Source organism: Zalophus californianus, chromosome 12 (genome assembly GCF_009762305.2).
Source record: "Zalophus californianus isolate mZalCal1 chromosome 12, mZalCal1.pri.v2, whole genome shotgun sequence".
Taxonomy (NCBI): domain Eukaryota; kingdom Metazoa; phylum Chordata; class Mammalia; order Carnivora; family Otariidae; genus Zalophus; species Zalophus californianus.
In genome coordinates, this window is record NC_045606.1 from 87368723 (window position 1) to 87387783 (window position 19061).

The 19061-nt window shown below is 42.5% G+C and overlaps 1 protein-coding gene across 1 annotated transcript in view; it reads left to right on the top strand.

Annotated features, from left to right (window-relative positions):
• The window catches only part of EXOC4 (exocyst complex component 4), a 718447-nt gene that overhangs the window by 568821 nt on the left and 130565 nt on the right, over positions 1-19061 (top strand). Inside the window, exon 12 of the mRNA XM_027573746.2 lies at positions 3778-3914. Coding sequence (XP_027429547.1) covers positions 3778-3914 — 137 coding nt within the window. The remainder of the gene's footprint in view (positions 1-3777; positions 3915-19061) is intronic.

Here is a 19061-nt window from a genome sequence, read left to right on the forward strand (position 1 = left end):
AGATTCTCACCCTGTTCCTAGCTGGACTCCCTGTGAGTCCTCAAGCATGTCGCTAGGCATAGGGTCCTCATCAGTACAACCAGAGAACTGGGAAGTCATTCCCAAACCGTGTTCTGGAAGCACTGTTCCAGAAGATGTGAAAAGATCTATGCTGTGCTATGAAAAATGTTTTCTTAAATAATTAAGGGAAGATTGAATACCACATTTGCCTCTTTCAGATTCACAATGACATTAGCATAGTAAAAGTCTCCAAAGTCCTCCAGTGAAGAAACCACCTCAGTTTTCTTTAACTCGGCATTTTCCAAATTACTTGAACTTCGAGTCCATTTTCTATAATATTACTATTAGTATCGTGCTGCAGAGCCCCATTTTGGCAAACAATGGACAAGGTCTTAAAGGCCCAATCATCTTCGTTCATTCGTTAAAGTTTTTTTTAGAGCGCAGAACCAAAGAGCTGGTGTTTGAACACCCTCTTCCTATCGTAGCCCGCTGGAGCATCTGTATAAGAAACTTTAGTTATTTTTCATAGCAATGGCTTTTTTATTGCATCCGCTATCTTGGGATTTTTTTTCCTTTTCTCATTTTTCATGTCATGCCCAGACTTTATTACCTGGTAATAAGTTGCAAGAAATGAGAATTGAGTTGTTTCTAAACAAATATCAATCACCTGTGATATGTTTAGTAGAAATTATAATTAATATAATCAGGGTTTTACTTACTATAAAGTCATTATATTCAACATTGGCAAATCCCAAAATTAATAACAAGTCAATACATCATTTGAGATTCCAAAGAGATCAAATAAATAAAAACAGAATTGACCTTGTTAGAAATTTGATATTTTCAACACTTATCTGTCAGAGCCACTGATTTGGAAATTGTAATAAATTCTTGGAAAATGGGAACTTTTTTTTCCCCTTGTAAAAATACCCATTATTTGGCAAACTACAGTGTCATTTTCCTTGAAGAGAATGTAGTGATTGATTATCCAGAGTGCTACCATGACAAGGTAAACCAACCAAATAGCTGGAAAATTGTATGTAATCATATAGCATCACATTTAGGCTTTTTGTTGAGCACGATCATTAGAATTAAACTATGGCATTCTAATCATTCCCTTATAGGTACTTCCTATTTACCCCAAAACCTTTATCTCTGGGGGATGTTCCCATGTGCTTGAATTTTCCCCTTCCCCTCCGATGGTCACAGGAATAAACACAGACCACCCTGAACCCACCCAACGAGACTGCAGAATGCAGAGATGCTGGTGTCTAGCATCCCTGACGTATGTGACATTCGGAGAAGTTTATTTATGTGTGCTAACATTATTATACTGTTTCTCTTATTAGTTGCATTGTCCTGAAGGTCCTGAGAAATCGTAAACCAGTGGGGGAGGGGAAGGATGGGAGATAGACAAAGGGAAATGAAGAATGCCACTCTTGCTATTGAGAAGTTGACCATCTAATCAGGAAGACCAAACACACCTGAGATTACCTGAGAACAATTAGACATCTTTCCCTCTGTGTAAAAGCACCAGCCCACTGATCGAATCCCGGAGTGATGAAGGCCAGTCGAGGAGCCACCAAAGCATCCTTGGTTATTAAAAGACCCAAATGGAGTCATAAGAGAGGAAGAGGTTACCCAAACTTGCCTGGAGTTAATTATCAATAGCTTAATTGGAAATAGAACCAGGCCCCTTCTCTCAATAAACCCAAGCAGTCTCCCCGTGCTCCTCTTCCCTATGGTGTTTTAGATTTTAAGGAGGCTTTGTTAGGATGGCTGAACTCCACTCTCCTTTATTAATTGCTGTCCACATGTTACAGGATATCCTGTGTTCTGAATCAGGATGAGAGTTTTAGATTCTTCTGAGCAGCGTGGGGACATGTAGCGAGGCAGAATCAATTCCTGTCACTCACACACAAATACAGAGGAGCGGGATTATGGATCAGGGTGAAGCTGCAGTGCTTTATTCTTAAAATCAATACAGAAAACGAAGTTGAACTTGTGGGGATTCTATAGAGACTGTAATTTGGTTTCCTCTGAGGTTTGCCTTACAGAATATAACTGCTCCTTCCTTTCTGCCTTCTGACTATTTTACTTCGGGGTGGGGGGGAGGTAGTGGGGGAGCAGGACAGAAGATAAGAAACCTCTGCAGCCACATAATCTTGAATAAGCACACACGTGGAACTCATAACTCAAGCTGATCCTCCATTGTGTTGAGAAAAGCTGTACAATTTTATCCATTCTTTTTATTTTTAGAAGAAAAAAAAATTAACCAAGACCCTGTACCCCATAGTCCGCATTTAAGCAGAATAAAATGCCTTTGATTTTTTTCCACAGGTCACTGTCAGCATAGGAAAAAAAAAATTTTTTTAATGTTTACTCTTATGGCCAAGTCTACCATAGCTTCTGTAATTCTATGTAAATAAATACATATGTAAATACATATTCATCTTCAACAAACCAGCTATTGATCAAAGGATTCCAAGGTGCTAGGCTTGCGATTAATATTTACTCCAGTGTAATTCTCCTTTTGAAAGAGGCATGAACTAATGGTTTCAACCACCCAGTCTTGTCTAAATCCAAGATTTAGAGTTGATTATGAATATGCCTCTTTGCAGATAGAACGCTGGGCTGCTGCACAGTGCTATCAGTCTCTAGCTGCAAGATGGGCTTATTATTGTTTCCCTGGGATATTTCTCTAAATCTGTTTTTAAAATATGTCTGAGTCCCTTTGGCCAGTGCTTCTGTGGTGGCAGCAACAATAGGAAATACTCTGATCTAACAAGAAAATGGTGGGACTACAAGCAGGGAACTCCGAGCTAGCTCCGAGGCAGAGTGGTATAGTTAAAAGAGTGAAGCCTGCAGCCCTTGGCTCTGCTTACTTCCTTTTCTAAGCCTGTTTCTTCATCTTTAAACTGGGGGTGATTGTGGGACTCACCTGACGCGTAGGCACGTTGAGAGGATGAAGTGAGCTGAAGCGTGTAGCATGCCTGGCCCTGCACTTTGCACTTGTTAATAATTTTTTTAAGATTTTTATTTATTTATTTGAGAAAGAGCAAGAGAGAAAGAGCATGAGCAGGGTGAAGGGCAGAGGGAAAAGCAGACTTCCCACTGAGCAGGGAGCCCGACGCGGGGCTTGATCCCGGGACTCCAGGACCATGACCTGAGCCAAAGGCAGACGCTTAACTGACTGAGCCACCCAGGCGCCCCCCACCCCTGCACTTTGCACTTGGAAGAACCCAATGTTCATGATTACCATGATTAATGTGAGTCTCAAATAAGAGAACATATGCTGTGTATGTGAAAACATCCTACAAGCTGTAAGGCACAATACAAATGTTAGTTGTTGTTCTGAAGAGGTGGATGGTTTTGAAACTCTTAAAATGGATCCCGGAGGGCATTTTCTTTGAGCTGCCTTTCGTAGGTCCCTAATCTCAAAGTGCAACCCTGGAGGCGATAACTCAGTCTCCAACCAAATACGTATTTTCTTTCTTAAAAGCCATACCCATATCTTGCGGATACCAAGAATTCCATGAAACCAATCCATAAACCCCTGTCCTGCATCTTTCCACAGAAAGTACTTTCTCAGGCCTTTGGAAGACCGGCGTCATGTAAGATACTTATTTGAAGCTGTTTTTAATCGGTATTTGTCAGTGTCGCATCCTCCCAGGAAACTCATGTCTTAAATGATAGCATCCTTTCAGTTGTCCTTCCTTGTCCTACACATGACTTGAATTAAAAAAACAACTCATGGATTTCTGTGTCCTCTCACAGAGCACAATCATTGTGGAGAAGACGGTGCAGGACCTCCTGAACCTGATGCACGACCTGAGCGCTTACTCGGATCAGTTCCTCAACATGGTGTGCGTGAAGCTGCAGGAGTACAGGGACACCTGCGCTGCCGCCTGCAGGTAGAGCATCATTTGCGAACCTGACCATTCCCCAGCTTGGGGACACTGGTTTTCCACCATTCTAGAAAAGGACCAGTTTTGCGTTTGTCAAGGGCCCTGACAAGGGCACATGCCACAGAAATAGCCTCCTGGATGCATGTGCAGTCACACCAATAGAGGGAATGCGAGGGACCAAGGGGCAGAGCCACTTAGGACTGCCATTGAGTGACAGAGAAAAAGTGTCAGCCTGGATTTCCATGAAAACCTAGAATCATTAAGATTGGTCTTCGAGGAAGTGCCAGGTCATGGTTAGTCCCATCTTGTGACCCTAAAAGATCTTTAAAGGAAAGCAATTTCGAATTCTTAGGATCCCTTAATAATCTACAGTATGATTTCTTTTTAGTTCTTAAAATGTGCTTCTCCGGATGCTTAATCTATAGCCTTTCTACCATCATGACAGGACAGTTACACCTGTTTCCAGCATGCGCAGAACTGAAAAACCATTGTTATGAACTTGAAAACCTTTAGTTTTCCCTCTGATTTCTTTTCTCTGAGCTCAGAAATCTCACCGAGCCGTGGAAAAGATCATAGCACTTCTGGTAATAAGCTAATAATAGGAACCAATTGTGGTATGGTTGACAAGACCTGAAACAATTAGCGAAGAAAAGAGTATGTAATATAATACTAAATTTTATGTGATATATAATTAAGGATAGATAGGAAAATACAGTATGTCATCAGGTGCTACTTGCACAATGTGGGACAAAAGAGTAGAAGGAATGAAAGATGAGAGAGAAAAAGAAGGGGAGACTGGAGTCCGAAAAGATTTCACAGGTGAGTTGTGTGCTGGCCTTAGAAAGACAGATGGGATGAAGGGGGGCAGACAGAATAAAGGACATTGCAGGGACGCAGGGGAAGCACCAGTATGGTTGCCTGATAGTTCAGCAAAAGTCCTTCCTTGTGTAGAATCCAGTGCTGGACACGGTGCTTCTCATTACATCGGACTGTCGCATTTGTCAGAGATGTATTGAGCCTCTACCAGATCCGAGACAGTTTGAGTGTGTGAGGATAAAGCAGTCAGTCAGTCAGAGATTATACCTTTAATGAGTTTGCCTTCTCGGTAGAGAATAGAAAAGGAAATCAGAGACCAAGACACGTATGTCCACAGTGTTAACTTGTGATAGAAAATATAAGATAGGTAGACATGCTGTAGGAGGAAGAAACGACTTGAGGACCGGAGCGCCTCCTTGAAGGGTAGGAAGGAGGCCTCGTGAAGAATGAGGAGGAGTTAGACAGGATTTAGGCTAAAGGAGCTGAAGGAAGGAACCAGAGCATTGTCAAGGAGGTGGGAAGAGGAGGAAAAGAAAGAACGACTGATGAATGTTTGGGTTTTGGAAAGGAAGGCTGAGCCAAAATGGAGGATCTTGAATACCAGGCTCAAGGAACTTGGCCTTGTAAAATTAGGTAGTGGGGAACCACTGAGGAAGAATAAATGGGGAGTAGCAGGCCCAGACCTGTGCGTCGGGGACACTTTTCTGAGCTTTGTGTATGATGGACTGGAAAGGCAAGAGTGTGGAGGGAGAGGGAGAGGAAGAGGGGCAACGAGTTCCTGAATTGAAGAAGAGGCAAAGGAGGTGGTGGGAAAGGGACAAATCAAGAGACACTAGGAGGCAAATTTGTGGGACATGGCCACTGGTTAGCTGTAGGGGGTAAGGTTGAAATTAGCCTTACCTTTTCTATGCTGTATTTGTAGAAGATTTTTTTAAACTTGAATTCAAGATCTCACATTTACCCATTAAATTTAATGTTATTTTTAGCTCATCATTTCAGTCTTTTGCGATATTTTTGAATCCTCATTCTGTCATCAGAAAATCTTAGCTCTTCCCCAAATTCCTTGTCATTCTTGATTTTATAAGCAATCTTTTAGTTTCTTTATGTATGTCATTTGAAAAAAATGTTCAACAGGACAGAGCTAAGTTGAGAATTTGGGGGCCGTACCTCTTGAGACTTCCTTTGAGATTCTCATTCCTATATTACTCAGTACTTCGGGAGTTCATGGGGTTTTCTAAATGTGGACCCAGATTATACCTCAAGGGCAGGCTCTGGAGCCTACATTTGAATGCTGACTTTGCCACTTATTAGTTATATGACCTTGAACAACTAGTTATTCAGCCTCCCTGTGCCTAAATTTTCTCATCTGCAAAAAGGGATAATAACAGATCTTCCCTCATAAGGTTGTTTTGAAAATGTTAGTCTTCTAGAACTGTTTTTAGCAAAATAGTAAGTTTCCCCCCAAATGATGAGCTGTGATTCTAATGACAAAGATGACCCTTACGACCATTCACAACAGTACCTCCTGTATTTAATCATCTGCCCCCATAAGAGACTTGTTAGATTTCTTGCTGGTATCCGTCCAGTCCTGATCTTTGTAACGCGGCTCCCCCTCCCTCGTTCTCCCCAGAGTGGGCGCGTACGGGTGTGCGAAGGACGGTACGAGCTATCCTTCCACTCGCAGGACCCACTGCTCCCTGCTCTGCTGAACCTTTGTTAAGAGCTCTTGCTCATCTTGAACAGCTTACAAATTACCCTTGGAAGCCAGGACTCTTGGCCTTGATCCAGATTTACCATTTCTTCTGTCAAGTCAGTGAGTTCCCAAGTTAGGATAGGAACAAAGGCATGTAACTTGTACGTTGGGAGGTCTTCCTGGCCCCAAGTGAGGACCACTTCCTAACTGTTCACAAACCATCTTTAATAATCTGTTCTAGAATTTTGCCTATAACTCCAAACTCACCCGATTTCTGTCATTTACTTTCTTTTCTTTTATGAACATCTTTGCTCTCAGGCATTTTTCACCATTTGCCAGGATACCTCTGAGATTACCGGGAATGGTTCTGTGATTCTCTGCTCTTAGGCAAGGACCTTCTGTGCCCCAAGGTCCTTGCCTAAATGTATTAAACCTGTCAGAATATTCTTTAATTTCAGTAACTGTTGACACAGTTGGTTTACCCCATCCTTAAAGCAACATATTGGTTTCTAGGATTTCATTCATTCAGCAGATGTTTATTGGGTACTTATATAAGAGTTTATAGATACAGCAGTGAACCAAAAGACAAGATGCTGCTTTCATGGAGTTTACATTCTGTTGGAGATAGAAGAGAGGATACAGACAATAAATAAATAGAATGCATAAACACAAAGAATTTTAAAATAGTAAGTATTGTGGGGGCGGGGGGGAGTGGAACAGGTCAGACAGACTCTGGAGTAGAGGAGAAGGAGCCTGCCATTTTAAATAGGGTGCTCCAGAGGGGCCGCTTGAGTTGACGTTTGAGAAGAGGCTCAAAGGAGTTTGGGGAGTTGGCTAAAGTATCTGGAAAGAGTGCCTTGGCAGAAGGCAAAGGCCCTAAGGCGGGACTCCGCGTGACACTTTTCAGGAGCCGCAGCAGGGAGGCCAGTATGGTCGGGGTAAAGTGAGCAAAGAGGGTATTAGGAGGACATCCCAAAGACAAGAGAGGCCCTGACCATGCAGGGCCTTGTAGGTCACGGTAGGGATGCTGACTTCTCCTCTGAGTGAAAAGGGGAGCCACTGTAGGAACCGTCCTAAGGGCAGCATGATCTGACCTACACCGTATTGAGAGTAAGCTATAGGGGGACAAGGATGGAAGCAGGGAGCGCAGTTAGGGGCGGTTGTGGCAGTCTGGGTTCGAGATGAAGACCGCTCATGCTGGTTGGTGGCAGCAGAGATGGTGAGGACTGGTTGAATTCTGAATATATTTGGAATTCCCTGCCTGATTAGTTAGAGTGTAAGAGAAAGACAGGTGTCAGAGATGACTCCTGGGATTTTTTTGTTTGAGTGATGAAAAGATGGAGTCACCAGCTATTGAGATGGAGATGGAGGACGCCACAGGGCAGACAAGTGAGGACTTAAATTTGGGGGGTCTCTGAGGCATCCCCATGGAGATAGGCAGCAGGCATCCAAAGGAAAGGGGTCTGGCCATCAACATTTAAAGAGTACATGTAAGTGGTATTTAAAACCATGGACAAGATGACACCTCATGGGAGTGAGCAAAAACATGACAGAGACGAGGACTGATGGAAGAGAGAAAGGGGCGAATTGCTGAAATTCCGGTTTTGGCCGGTGAGTAGGAGCAGGATGTAATACACAGGTGGAGTGACTGGCTCTGGGCAGGAACTCGGATAGTTTTGTTTGCTGTGGCCTGTCCTTCTAGGGATTGAACTCTTTCTCTGTCATTTACGTTTCACCATTTTGTCCAAACAGTGCGCCTATCTCCATTATATTACTTCTTCTTGGAACATAGCTACTGCTTTTGGTTTGGCTCCTGATATACTGTGGTCATCATGAGTACCTTGATTCCTTCCCCCAGGAGTCCATACCACCGTGGTATCCCTCCTGGGCAAATTGTCTGGAATGGTGTCGACTTATTGGTGCCCATGATCAGACCGTTTCACACACAAGGTAATATCTGCAGCAGTCTACCACCGTTGCTGAATTACAGGCTCAGGGATGGAAAAAGTAATTCTGTGAAGCTTTGAAGGGGAAAAAATAGAAAATCATTTATATGGCTGCTATAAAACAACACACACTCTCCTTCACACACACACACACACACACACACACACACACACACACCCCATATGTAACCCCATGGTGCCTGTTGCCTATTACTTAATCAAGTTTTTCAAGCTAGAGAGAAAGCGTTTTCTTATTGTATGACTCTGAAGATGCAAAGTGTCCTTACTTCCTCTCTTCCCATTATTACCCTCCCCCAGATTGGCACCTGCTGAGGAGTAATTAGGGCAGTCCTAATTTGGACAGCCAAATCCTGATTACAGTGAGAGGAAAAACAGGAAATGTTCTAGTTTTGCTGCCAGCAAATGACTGACTTAAATAGAAAGCCATATACAATTCAAATGATCCAAAATGATATAACATTGGGGAAGGAGGAGGGGAGCAGGAAAACATTGCAATCTGATTCTTTCTCAGCAGATATCTTTTACAGAAACGATCAAATCCACAATCTCACAATGCCCTCTGCTGAGAGCTGGCTTGTTTTCTAAGTTTACCACGAGAACCCGAGCATCCACTGGGAGTTAAGAGATCTGAGGGAAGGTCAGGAACATCTCACCTTTCCGTGAGCACCTCACTCTGGAGAGAAAGACTGTAGTGTCTAATGATGTCATGTTACATGCGTTGGATGAAGAGAGGTTTCCTAAAAGGGTAATGAGGACTAGAAGTCTTTTCCTTAATTAGTCACACCCCTTGGGGCTTAGAGGAAAACTCAGCTGTGGATTCTCCAGTGCGCTGCATTAGCAATCAGGCAGTTGGCCCATTAGCCTGCTCCTTCCAAGCTGAGTGCTTCTCTGCCTCTGTTCATTCTCTTTGTCCTGGGGTACTACCAGCGGCTTAGGTGTCCCAAAATAGTCATTAAAAGATTGGAAATCACAGCTTTTTAAAGTTTCTGCCTCTTCCAATTCAGCATCAGTCCGTTCATTTTTTTTGGTCTTTCTGCATTGGTTGGGCCTGTTAGTGAATACAAATAAAACATCTTCTAGTCTTTGTGACTCAACTGATAGGAAACACCAACATGTTTTTATTAGGAGAAAGTATAACCATCCTCAGGGTTCATACAGGACTGAGAACTCACGCCAGAGCATGAAGAAAGAGTGACGTGGGGATAAACTTGCAATCACTGATGGCAGAAACCAGGTCTGTCCCTGGCCTAGGCAACTCGTTGGCCCTCTGTGTGTTTGCTGAATGAATAAGGAAATTCCTAACGGACTGAACAGGATGAGCAAGCAGTGGGGTAGCGTGGGTAGATGTGATGTGTTGGGGAGAGCTTGGGAAATCAAAATGACTAGGTAGACAGTGTGGTTGGGTAGGAATGGGCAGAATAGGTAATTCTGAAAACTTCCCATATTAAGTGAGGGAATACTATCATCGGTTTTCGTAAGGAGGATGACCAACATTCTCCATGATCAAAGCGGTGTTCTAAGATCTCAGAGGCCCCATTGTGTTAAATAGCAGAAACAAGAGAGCAGGACCTGTGATGGGTCTTGAGGCCCGAGGGTTTCCTGAGTAGCCAGAGGCCAGGGTCCTGCAGGAATGAGAGCCTGGTTGAGCTTGCCTTGCCAAGTTCGTAACCCAGCTAAGGTCACAGGGGATGGGAGTGGGAGTGCATGAGCCAGAAGCTAAGTCTTTTTGGCTCTAAAGTGGAATCAAAGAGAAAAAGTTGGAAAACTTAAGCTAACTTTTTTTTTTAAGATTTGTTTATTTATTTGAGAGAGAGCGCAAGCGAGCCCAAGCGAGCATGAGCGGGGCCAAGGGCAAAGGGAGAGGGGGAGAGAGAATCTTAAGCAGACTGCCTATTCAGCACGGAGCCCGATGCAGGGCTCAATTCCAGGACCCTTAGGTCACAACCTGAGCCAAACCAAGAGTCTAAACTAACCCTGAACCTCAGAAGAGCCAAGGAGGGGCGCTGGGTGGTGCAGTTGGTTGAGCATCTGACTTTTGGTTTCAGCTCAGGTCATGATCTTGGGGTCATGAAATCAAGTCATTCCCCTCCCCTCCCCACCCCCCCCCCAATCAGGCTCTGCACTCAGTTCGGAGTCTGCCCAAGATTCTCTCTCCCTCTCCCTCTGCCCCCTCCCCCCATTCATGTGTGCATGGTCTCTCTCTCTCTCTGTCTCTCTCTCAAATAAGTAAATAAATAAAATCTAAAAAAAAAAAAAGAATCAGAAAAAGAGCCAAGGAAACTCTGCAAGCTCCATGCAAGCTTGCTTTCTGGTTGCCTCTTGAAACTATATTCTGTCCCTTACCCCCTTGGCTTACATGGCACTGATATATTCATTTTTATTAAATATTGAGGAGATACAAAAGAACACTTATAAAATATGTACACTATCTGGTTCATAGAGAGCACTCAGCAAATGAGAGCTTTTATTTGCTCCTATAATTTATTATGCATAACTCTATTCTGGCATCCCATTATATTGCAATTTAAAATTTTGTTTCGTATGCATGATCTGATCAGTTACTGGTTTTCATGTCTTTCTCTCTCAAAAACATTGTTTTTCAACTGTGGATTCACATCATACTTATTTGGGGCGGTTTCAAAGCACCCATACTGGATTTGCCACACTGGGCGCACTGACTGTTGGGCCCGGGCACGAGTAGTTTAAAATGTCCCAAAAGTGATTCTCATGGGTGTTACTGTGTCTTTTCCCACATAATCATCTCCAGCTTTTAGCGTGATGTCTGTATAGAGGCCTCTCCCCCAGGTTTATTGATCAAATGAGTAGCTTCCCTAGGCCTTTCGAGCACACATCAGCTGACAGTTGCTGCCCACACAACCAGGTGTCCCACAGACTCCATAGCAAGCAGCCAATCTTAATTTCTCCCCCGCAACTCAGCCGACCACAATATCAGATAGGAGCCTCTTGTAGTAACTTTGCTACAAAGAAAATATCGACCTGGACTGGAATGGGGCCACACTGGGGAAAGCGCTCAGGCACTGTACAGGGGACTGTCAGTCATTAACCCGTCTTGTCAGCCACAACCATCCAGAAGACAAGACTCCCCCGACCTTACCGATAAGAAAATGGAGGTTCAGAAAGGTCCAGAACCTAGCTAAGGTTACAGGGCACAGGGGTGGCTGTGTATGAGCTCCAAGCCAAGTGTGTCTGGCTCTGAAGCCCAGAGAAGAGGCAGTGGAATTAAAGAGGAAACAGGGAACCTGAGAAATGTTGCAGATTGTTCAGAGAGACATCCTAACAGGAGCACAGACTCCAGAGCAGTTGGAACGGGCTCAGTTCCGGCTTTGCCCTCTTCAGCTGCTTGGTATCTCATCTGTCAAATGGGAATAATCACCGTGCCTAGTGCACAGGATTTTTAGCAGGATTGCAAGAGTTAATACATGTGAAGTGTTGGGAACAATGCCTAGTAAATGCTGTCGGCTGATCGTTATTGCTGCTGGTGTTTATTATTTATTTTTTAAATTAATTCATTGATAATATTGTTATTCACTAATAAGATGGCCAAAGAAAGATATTTTTATAACCTCTGTTATTTCCCTGGTGCTTTGTGCTTCATTGCTGTCATTCATTCATGAGTTATTTTATTTATTCCACAGTTATTTATGAAGCACTTCTGGGGCCAGCATTATTCTAGATGTAAGAGTATAAAACTGAATACACTAGGCAGGGTCCTGCTGCCTTCATGGACTTTACACCCTAATGAAGGACACAGAATACAGTCAAGTAACAAACAATAAATTTCTCAGAAACAAGGGTGATGTGGTTTAAAAAAAAAGAAAGGTTCAAGGTGAGGGACAGCATCAGGAAAGATCTCAGAGAGGACCTGATGTTTGAGCTAAATTCTGAAGGTTGAGAAGGAGCCATGTGGCGATATGGGGGAGAACATTCCAGGCAGAGGAGGGAGAGGTGTGAAGATGGCAAGAGACTCAAAGATTAAGTGCATTAAGCTTAGTGTAACTGGAACAGAGGGAGAGAGGAGGGAGACGTGAATATTGAATAAGGATGGACAGGTGCAAGGAGCAGATCATTCAGGTTACTTCTGGCTACACGTTAGAATCACGTGAGAGCTTAAAGCTATCCATGCTGAGCCGCACTTCAGAATGTGCAATTGATACACTTTTAAAATGCTTCCCAAGTGTTTTAATGTGTGCCAGAATTAAGGACCATTGACAAAGGATCTCAAGGCCAGGCAATTTGAGTTTTATCCTAAATGCAATAAGAAGGCATGCATTTAGGGTTGAAACAGGCAGTTACCGGGTCTGATGTCTTTCCATGCAGACCTTCAGTTTGCTTATAACAAAAATCTGAACATTGACAGTTAAGACAAATTTTATATTAATTTGTGGTCCTCTGTTACAATATAATTCTTTTCTTGTTTTTTTTAATACCAGTTATAACCCTTCTTCTGAGAACTTGCCTATTTAAAGGTTGTTATTAAATTATGCCCAAGAGTCACCTTTTGTAAACTCTCAAGTTTCAAATCCTTTTCCACAGGTCCTCTTGAATTGTTTCTGTTTCCCGTGCACCATCTCCAGAGTCATCAGATGTTTCTGAAGTTGTGGTTCTTAGGTAGAAATCCATACCGTCATCAAGCTCTCTGACCAGCCTTGAGGGTGATATAAAAATAGCCTAATGTTTCTCTGCTCTTTTCCTACTTATTCTGCTCCATCTTATCTTAAGGGATTTTTGGGTTTTCTTTTTGTGTTTGTTTTGTTTCAATTAGCGGCCTAGTACTACCTCTTACCCAATGTCATTATCACTGTGTTAGTGGACATAGCGCTACATTTCGGCCTGCTGTATGTAGGTCCAATCATTCACAGTTGAAAGCCCGCTACAGCAGCTTAATTTGAACCGTCCGTGTCCGGGGTTCATCTGTCTAGCTTGGCTCCTAGTTTTTGAAGTATCTGAAAGATTCAGCCTGGGAACGTAAACATCATGCCCTGGCTGTCACCAAACAGTTGAATCCAATTAGCCCCACCTGCCCCAGGTTGTTTACTTAATGAAAGACTCCTCACCCCAGCTGTGTCCAGGGACCAGGCACACTTGCACTTCCCAACTGCTCCAGAGAAGAAGCAATGCATGTCAGAGCCAGTCAACACCAACAGATGTTTTCTTAATGAAATTCACTCAACTGTGTCTAGAGGGTAGACCCTTCTCATGGCAGGCTTATCACCTGTTCCAAGAGGTATACCTATTTTCCTCTTCCTCCTGGGAACAGGTACAAATAGTTACACAGATGGTTCTGTCTGTGGCCCCTTGAGCTGTGAATTAATCAGTAGATTATGGTTCTGGGAGTGGTGATTAACCCTACTCCTCTTGTGGAATAATTGTTGGAAATTTAGCTCTTCTTTTTTGAGGCTATTTGGGTATGTCCTAGAATTTTGTAGCCCCCACAATCCAGCTTATCACAAAATGATAAACTAATAAATGCAGTTGGTGAGGATGGAGATTTTGCCATTTGAATGAAAACTTCCCTTTACGGTAATTCTATGTCGCTGATCAATGCCAATATTTCAAATTAGAATACTTAGAATGACATTTGGGATTGATCTTCATTCCAGAATGAATTAATAATTTATTGTTGAAGGCAGTACATAGGTAGCATGTTAGGTCGTTTTGATTTCTGTTTTTTTTAATAAAATAGGATCTATGAATATTAGTGAAGGCAGTAATAAAATATTGATTACTGAATTAAGCCAGTCTTTAAAAAATATATGTAAGTGAACAATGTGGGTACTTTAAGGTAGTATTTCACTAAGCTATTTTTTTTTCATTTCAGCTAGTGCCAAAATGAAAAAAATTCTAGATCCCCAAAATGTACAATACCATCTCACATCTATACACCCAAACTACTTCCTGAACCGTAGGGCAGCATCCATGGGCTCAAAGATATACATGCTGGAAAACCTAAGTCAGGTTCTAACTCTGCGGAGTAGAATTTCACCGCATTATGGGTCTAAGAGCAACTGAACCACCCAGCCAAAGTTCTTTCTAGATATGGATGCTAAAATTTAAATTTTATATAACTTCCACATCTCACAAAATATTCTCCTTTTGATCTTTTTTTTAAAAAGCATCTTTAGGGGTGCCTGGGTGGCTCAGTCGTTAAGCGTCTGCCTCTGGCTCAGGTCATGATCCCAGGGTCCTGGGATCAAGCCCCACATCGGGCTCCCTGCTCTGCGGGAAGCCTGCTTCTCCCTCTCCCACTCTCCCTGCTTGTGTTCCCTCTCTCGCTGTGTCTCTCTCTCAAATAAATAAAATATTAAAAAAATAAAATAAATTTAATTTAAAAAATAAAAAGCATCTTAAAATGTCAACCCTATTCATAGCTTACAGGACATACCAACTCAGTTGATGGGGCAGATTTGACCCATTGATGATAGTTTTCCCAACCCAGTATATAGGACAAAGTTCTAATTTTGAAGTCTAGGTGATCAGTGTAAAGGAGGGGTTTTGTTCATTTGCTTTTCAAAGGGAGAGATTATTGTAAGCTGACATAGTCAACGAATTCTTCGCAGAGAAAGTAAGACTTTGAGGAGACTTTGCAAAAATATGCCACTGAGAAACAAGCGGAGTAAAAGGGGGGAAAGCATGTCAATAATCACTCTGTAATTTATTTGTTTTGTGAATCAGGACTTTTTTTATGTTGAATTTTTTTCAGAGGGAGTCACACCTATAATCCCGAGTCTGATTTGTATTAAATTCAGAGAGGTATGGTGAGAGCCTGGCAGAGTGATCTCTAAGTTGATTAAAATATCAAATGACTTGATTATCTCACCTAAGTCATTTCGTACAGAGAAGTAAAGGAAAACCACAAAGATGGTTTTAGTTTAATAAATTACCTAGACTCCTAAAACTGAAGAGAGCTTATTTTTAGCTTCAGTTCAGTTCTTATATATATTCCAAATACCAGGTATTGTACTAGAAACTGGGGACACAAAAACCAAAGAGAAATTCACTCTACCCTCAAGGAACTCATCATCCACTATGGGATCCCAACTTGCAAACAAGTGCCCGTAGGACCAGTGATAGTAGAAGTGTGTGTAAGGTGTTGGTTCTCACCTTTGAATGCACAGTGGAATCACCTGGGAAACTTGTAAAAATTCTAATGCCTGGGTTCCACCCCCAGAGATTGATTTACTTGGGCTTGGTTGTGGACTTGGTGTCTGGTTTTTTTTAAAAGCTCCCCATGTTGGGGCGCCTGGGTGGCTCAGTCATTAAGTGTCTGCCTTCGGCTCAGGTCGTGATCCCGGGGTCCTGGGATCGAGCCCCGCGTTGGGCTCCCCGCTCCGCGGGAAGCCTATTTCTCCCTCTCCCATTCCCCCTGCTTGTGTTCCCTCTCTCATTGTGTCTCTCTCTGTCAAATAAATAAATAAAATCTTTAAAAAAATAAAAATAAAAGCTCCCCATGTTATCCCAGCGTGCGGTCAAGGTTTGAAATCTCTGACATAAAGGTGATGAGGCACAGAAGAAGACTCAGCTGTCCTAAGGGAGGAATCGAAGTAAAGCTTAATCAGTAGAATCAAACAAGGAGATGAGGAAAAGGCTTTACAGGCAGAGATAATACACAGAAGTAGGAAATATTACCCCTCCCCCATCGAAAAAAACTCTAGAATACTCATTATGTATAGGATGTTTAGCCAACACAGGTGGGGTGCTGGGGAATAGTGAACATAGAGGAGGAAAGCTACCTGAAAACATGGATGTTCATTCATACTCTTAAGTTTGGACTTGGTCTTAGAATTAGGAATCAGTGGAGTTCTAAGGAGAACAACATGACTGTATTTGAACAGTTTTAGGAAAATAACTCTTCCAGCTAGTGTTAAGTTGGACTGATGGTCTAGAAGTTCCAAGCAAGATGCCCAGTTAACTGCCAAATTCAAGTGACAAGGTTAATGGCAGTGGACCTAAACAGGAAAATGACAGATTTGTAAGATACTGAAGAGGTCGAATTGGCAGGATGTTGTGACTGTGGGTGAATAGGATGACTCTTAGTTCGTGACTTGAGTAACAGGATGGATGGTTGGACTGTTGACCAAAACAGGGAATACTAGATGTTTAGTCAGAGAGGGAAAGGTGTATAATGAATGAGTTCCTTTGATTCATTTTAATTTGAAATGCTGGTAGGACTTTCAAGTAGAAATCTTCAGGAAGCCTTTGGATATGCAGGTCCAAGACTCAGAAGAAAGGACAGCGATGAAGATATTAATTTAGGAGTTATCAGAATATAGGTTAGTCATGTCTGGCAAGAAGATGAAATTGCCCAAGTGAGAAATGCGGAATGGACCACCAATATTAAGAGAATGGACAGAGGAAATGAGCCATCAATTTTTCTTTCTTTTTTTGTCTTTAAATTTTTTTATTGTTATGTTAATCACCATATATTACATCATTATTTTTTGATATAGTTTTCCATGATTCATTGTTTGTGCATAACACCCAGTGCTCCACGCAGAACGTGCCCTCTTTAATACCCATCACGAGAGCCATCAATTTTTCTAAGAAAGACGTTAGGGTAGCAGGAGTAGAACCAGAAAAAGTTGATAATGTGGAAACCCAAGGAGTAATATTTCAGGAAGGGAATAATCAAAAGTATCAGGTGCTTTAGAATACTCAAAGAATGTGAAGAATAAAATACACCCATGGGTCAGTGGAACAGTTTCACAGGAATGGTGGTTCTAGAACCCTGATTGCAATTGATTTAAGACTGAATTTTGACTTCAGTCAAAAGTGTGGAATTGATAGATTTAGGAAACCCTTCTCCTACTCCTAACACATACAAAGTCCAGTTAAAAATATGTAACTTTAGGGGCACCTGGGTGGCTCAGTCAGTTAAGCATCTGCCTTTGGCTCAGGTCATAGTCTCGGGGTCCTGGGATCGAGCCCCATATCAGGCTCCCTGCTCAGTGGGAAGTCTGCTTCTCCCTCTCCCTCTCCCTCTGCCCCTTCCCCTGCTCATGCTCTCTCTCGTGCTCTCGCTCTCTCTCTCAAATAAAATCTTTATATATATCTTAAAAAAATTTTAAATATTCAGCCAATTTCAAAAGGAAGAAAAGCAATTCTCCAGATGCCTCAAATGAAAGAAGATAGCATATAGGATCTGCGTGCCATAGCAGTAAGCAAATAGTGATGCTGAGTGGCCCACAAAAGTTCAGGACTTCATATGGCAATTGTCTTTGTCTGTTTGGGCTGCTGTAACAAAATGGCACAGATAGGATGGCTTCTAAACAACAGAAATTTATTTCTCACAGTTCTGGAGGGTGGAAGTTCAAGATTAGGCTGCCAGAAGGGTAAGGTGAGGCCCTCTTCCAGGTCGGAGACTTCTCATTGCTTTATCACATGGTGAAAGGAGCTAGGGAGCTCTGTGGGATTTCTTTATAAGGGCACTGATCCCACTCATAAAGGCTCTACTCCTGTGACCTAATCACTTCCTAAAGGCCCCACTTCCTAACACTATAACATTGATAGTAGGATTCCAACATGTGAGTTTTGGACAGACACAGACATTCAGATCATAGCCGAGTTCAGACCCAAGTAGGGGCTGGCATTTGAACACCTGCATGGGAGGGAGTTTTATCCCCTGCAGAAGTTATGCAAGGGACTTTGCCACCTATGACTGCAACCAGGAAAACTCTAGACTTGGGAATGAGCCACCCAATTTGGAGAGTAGAAAAGTGGCCTCTAGAAGAAATCAGAACCCCACACGGGTACAAGTGAGGACCTCCATTTGCACTTTCCCTGTTGGGAGAGAATGTTTTAAGCCAAAAAAAGGAAAGAAAAAAAAAAAACTTAAAACCTTACTTGGAACTAGTGAAACCTATAGGATCCAGAAGAGGGGGAATGCAAACCACCTAATAGTAGCATCTCTAAAACTCAGGGCAAATGTGGGATTCCCATAGAGGACAAATCCCACTGAGGTGGAGCTTGCAGACCAGTAGCAGATACATGAGAAAACTCATCATCATGAAAAAAGAAGGAAAATGCAACTAACAGGACATTTGACATCCAACGAACTACCAAAAAATGTAAAGCCACATGAGAGGAACTTTAAAATTGCTGCTTTTAAAATATTCAAAATGGTAAAGAATAGAATCCATAATTCAAGGGCAGGTTATTTTGGAGGAGGGAAGCCAGTGGATTTCTAGAAGAGCTGAAGAGAAACTAGAAAGGACAAATACAGTAATTGAAAACATTTCAAAAAAGCAATAGATGGCTTAAATCCTAGAGTAGATACCGGAGAGAGAGTCATAAATTGATAAAATGAGAGGTGAGAAAGAGAAGTCGTTGAAGGCCACTCACTGAGCAACAGGGTCTGTGAAGGGTAGGGAGGAGCTTCACTGGAGAGAAATGTTGGATCGAGGAAGAGATTGATTCATTCTTTAAAAAAAAAAAATAATGGGGGGTTGGGTGATCCGTTGAGAGAGATACTAGGTATGGAAAGGGGACTTGGGGGGCAGTAGGGAGGATCCCTAAGAGCCTTGGTAGAGAGATTAACTGGCAGTGATGAGGATGAGACTGATTTGAAGATATTTCTGTGGGGGATAGAGGTGGAATGTTTGAAAGCATATAATTAAGAAGCCTCCCTTCTGTGTCAGATAAAGAATGTAGGGGGTAAGC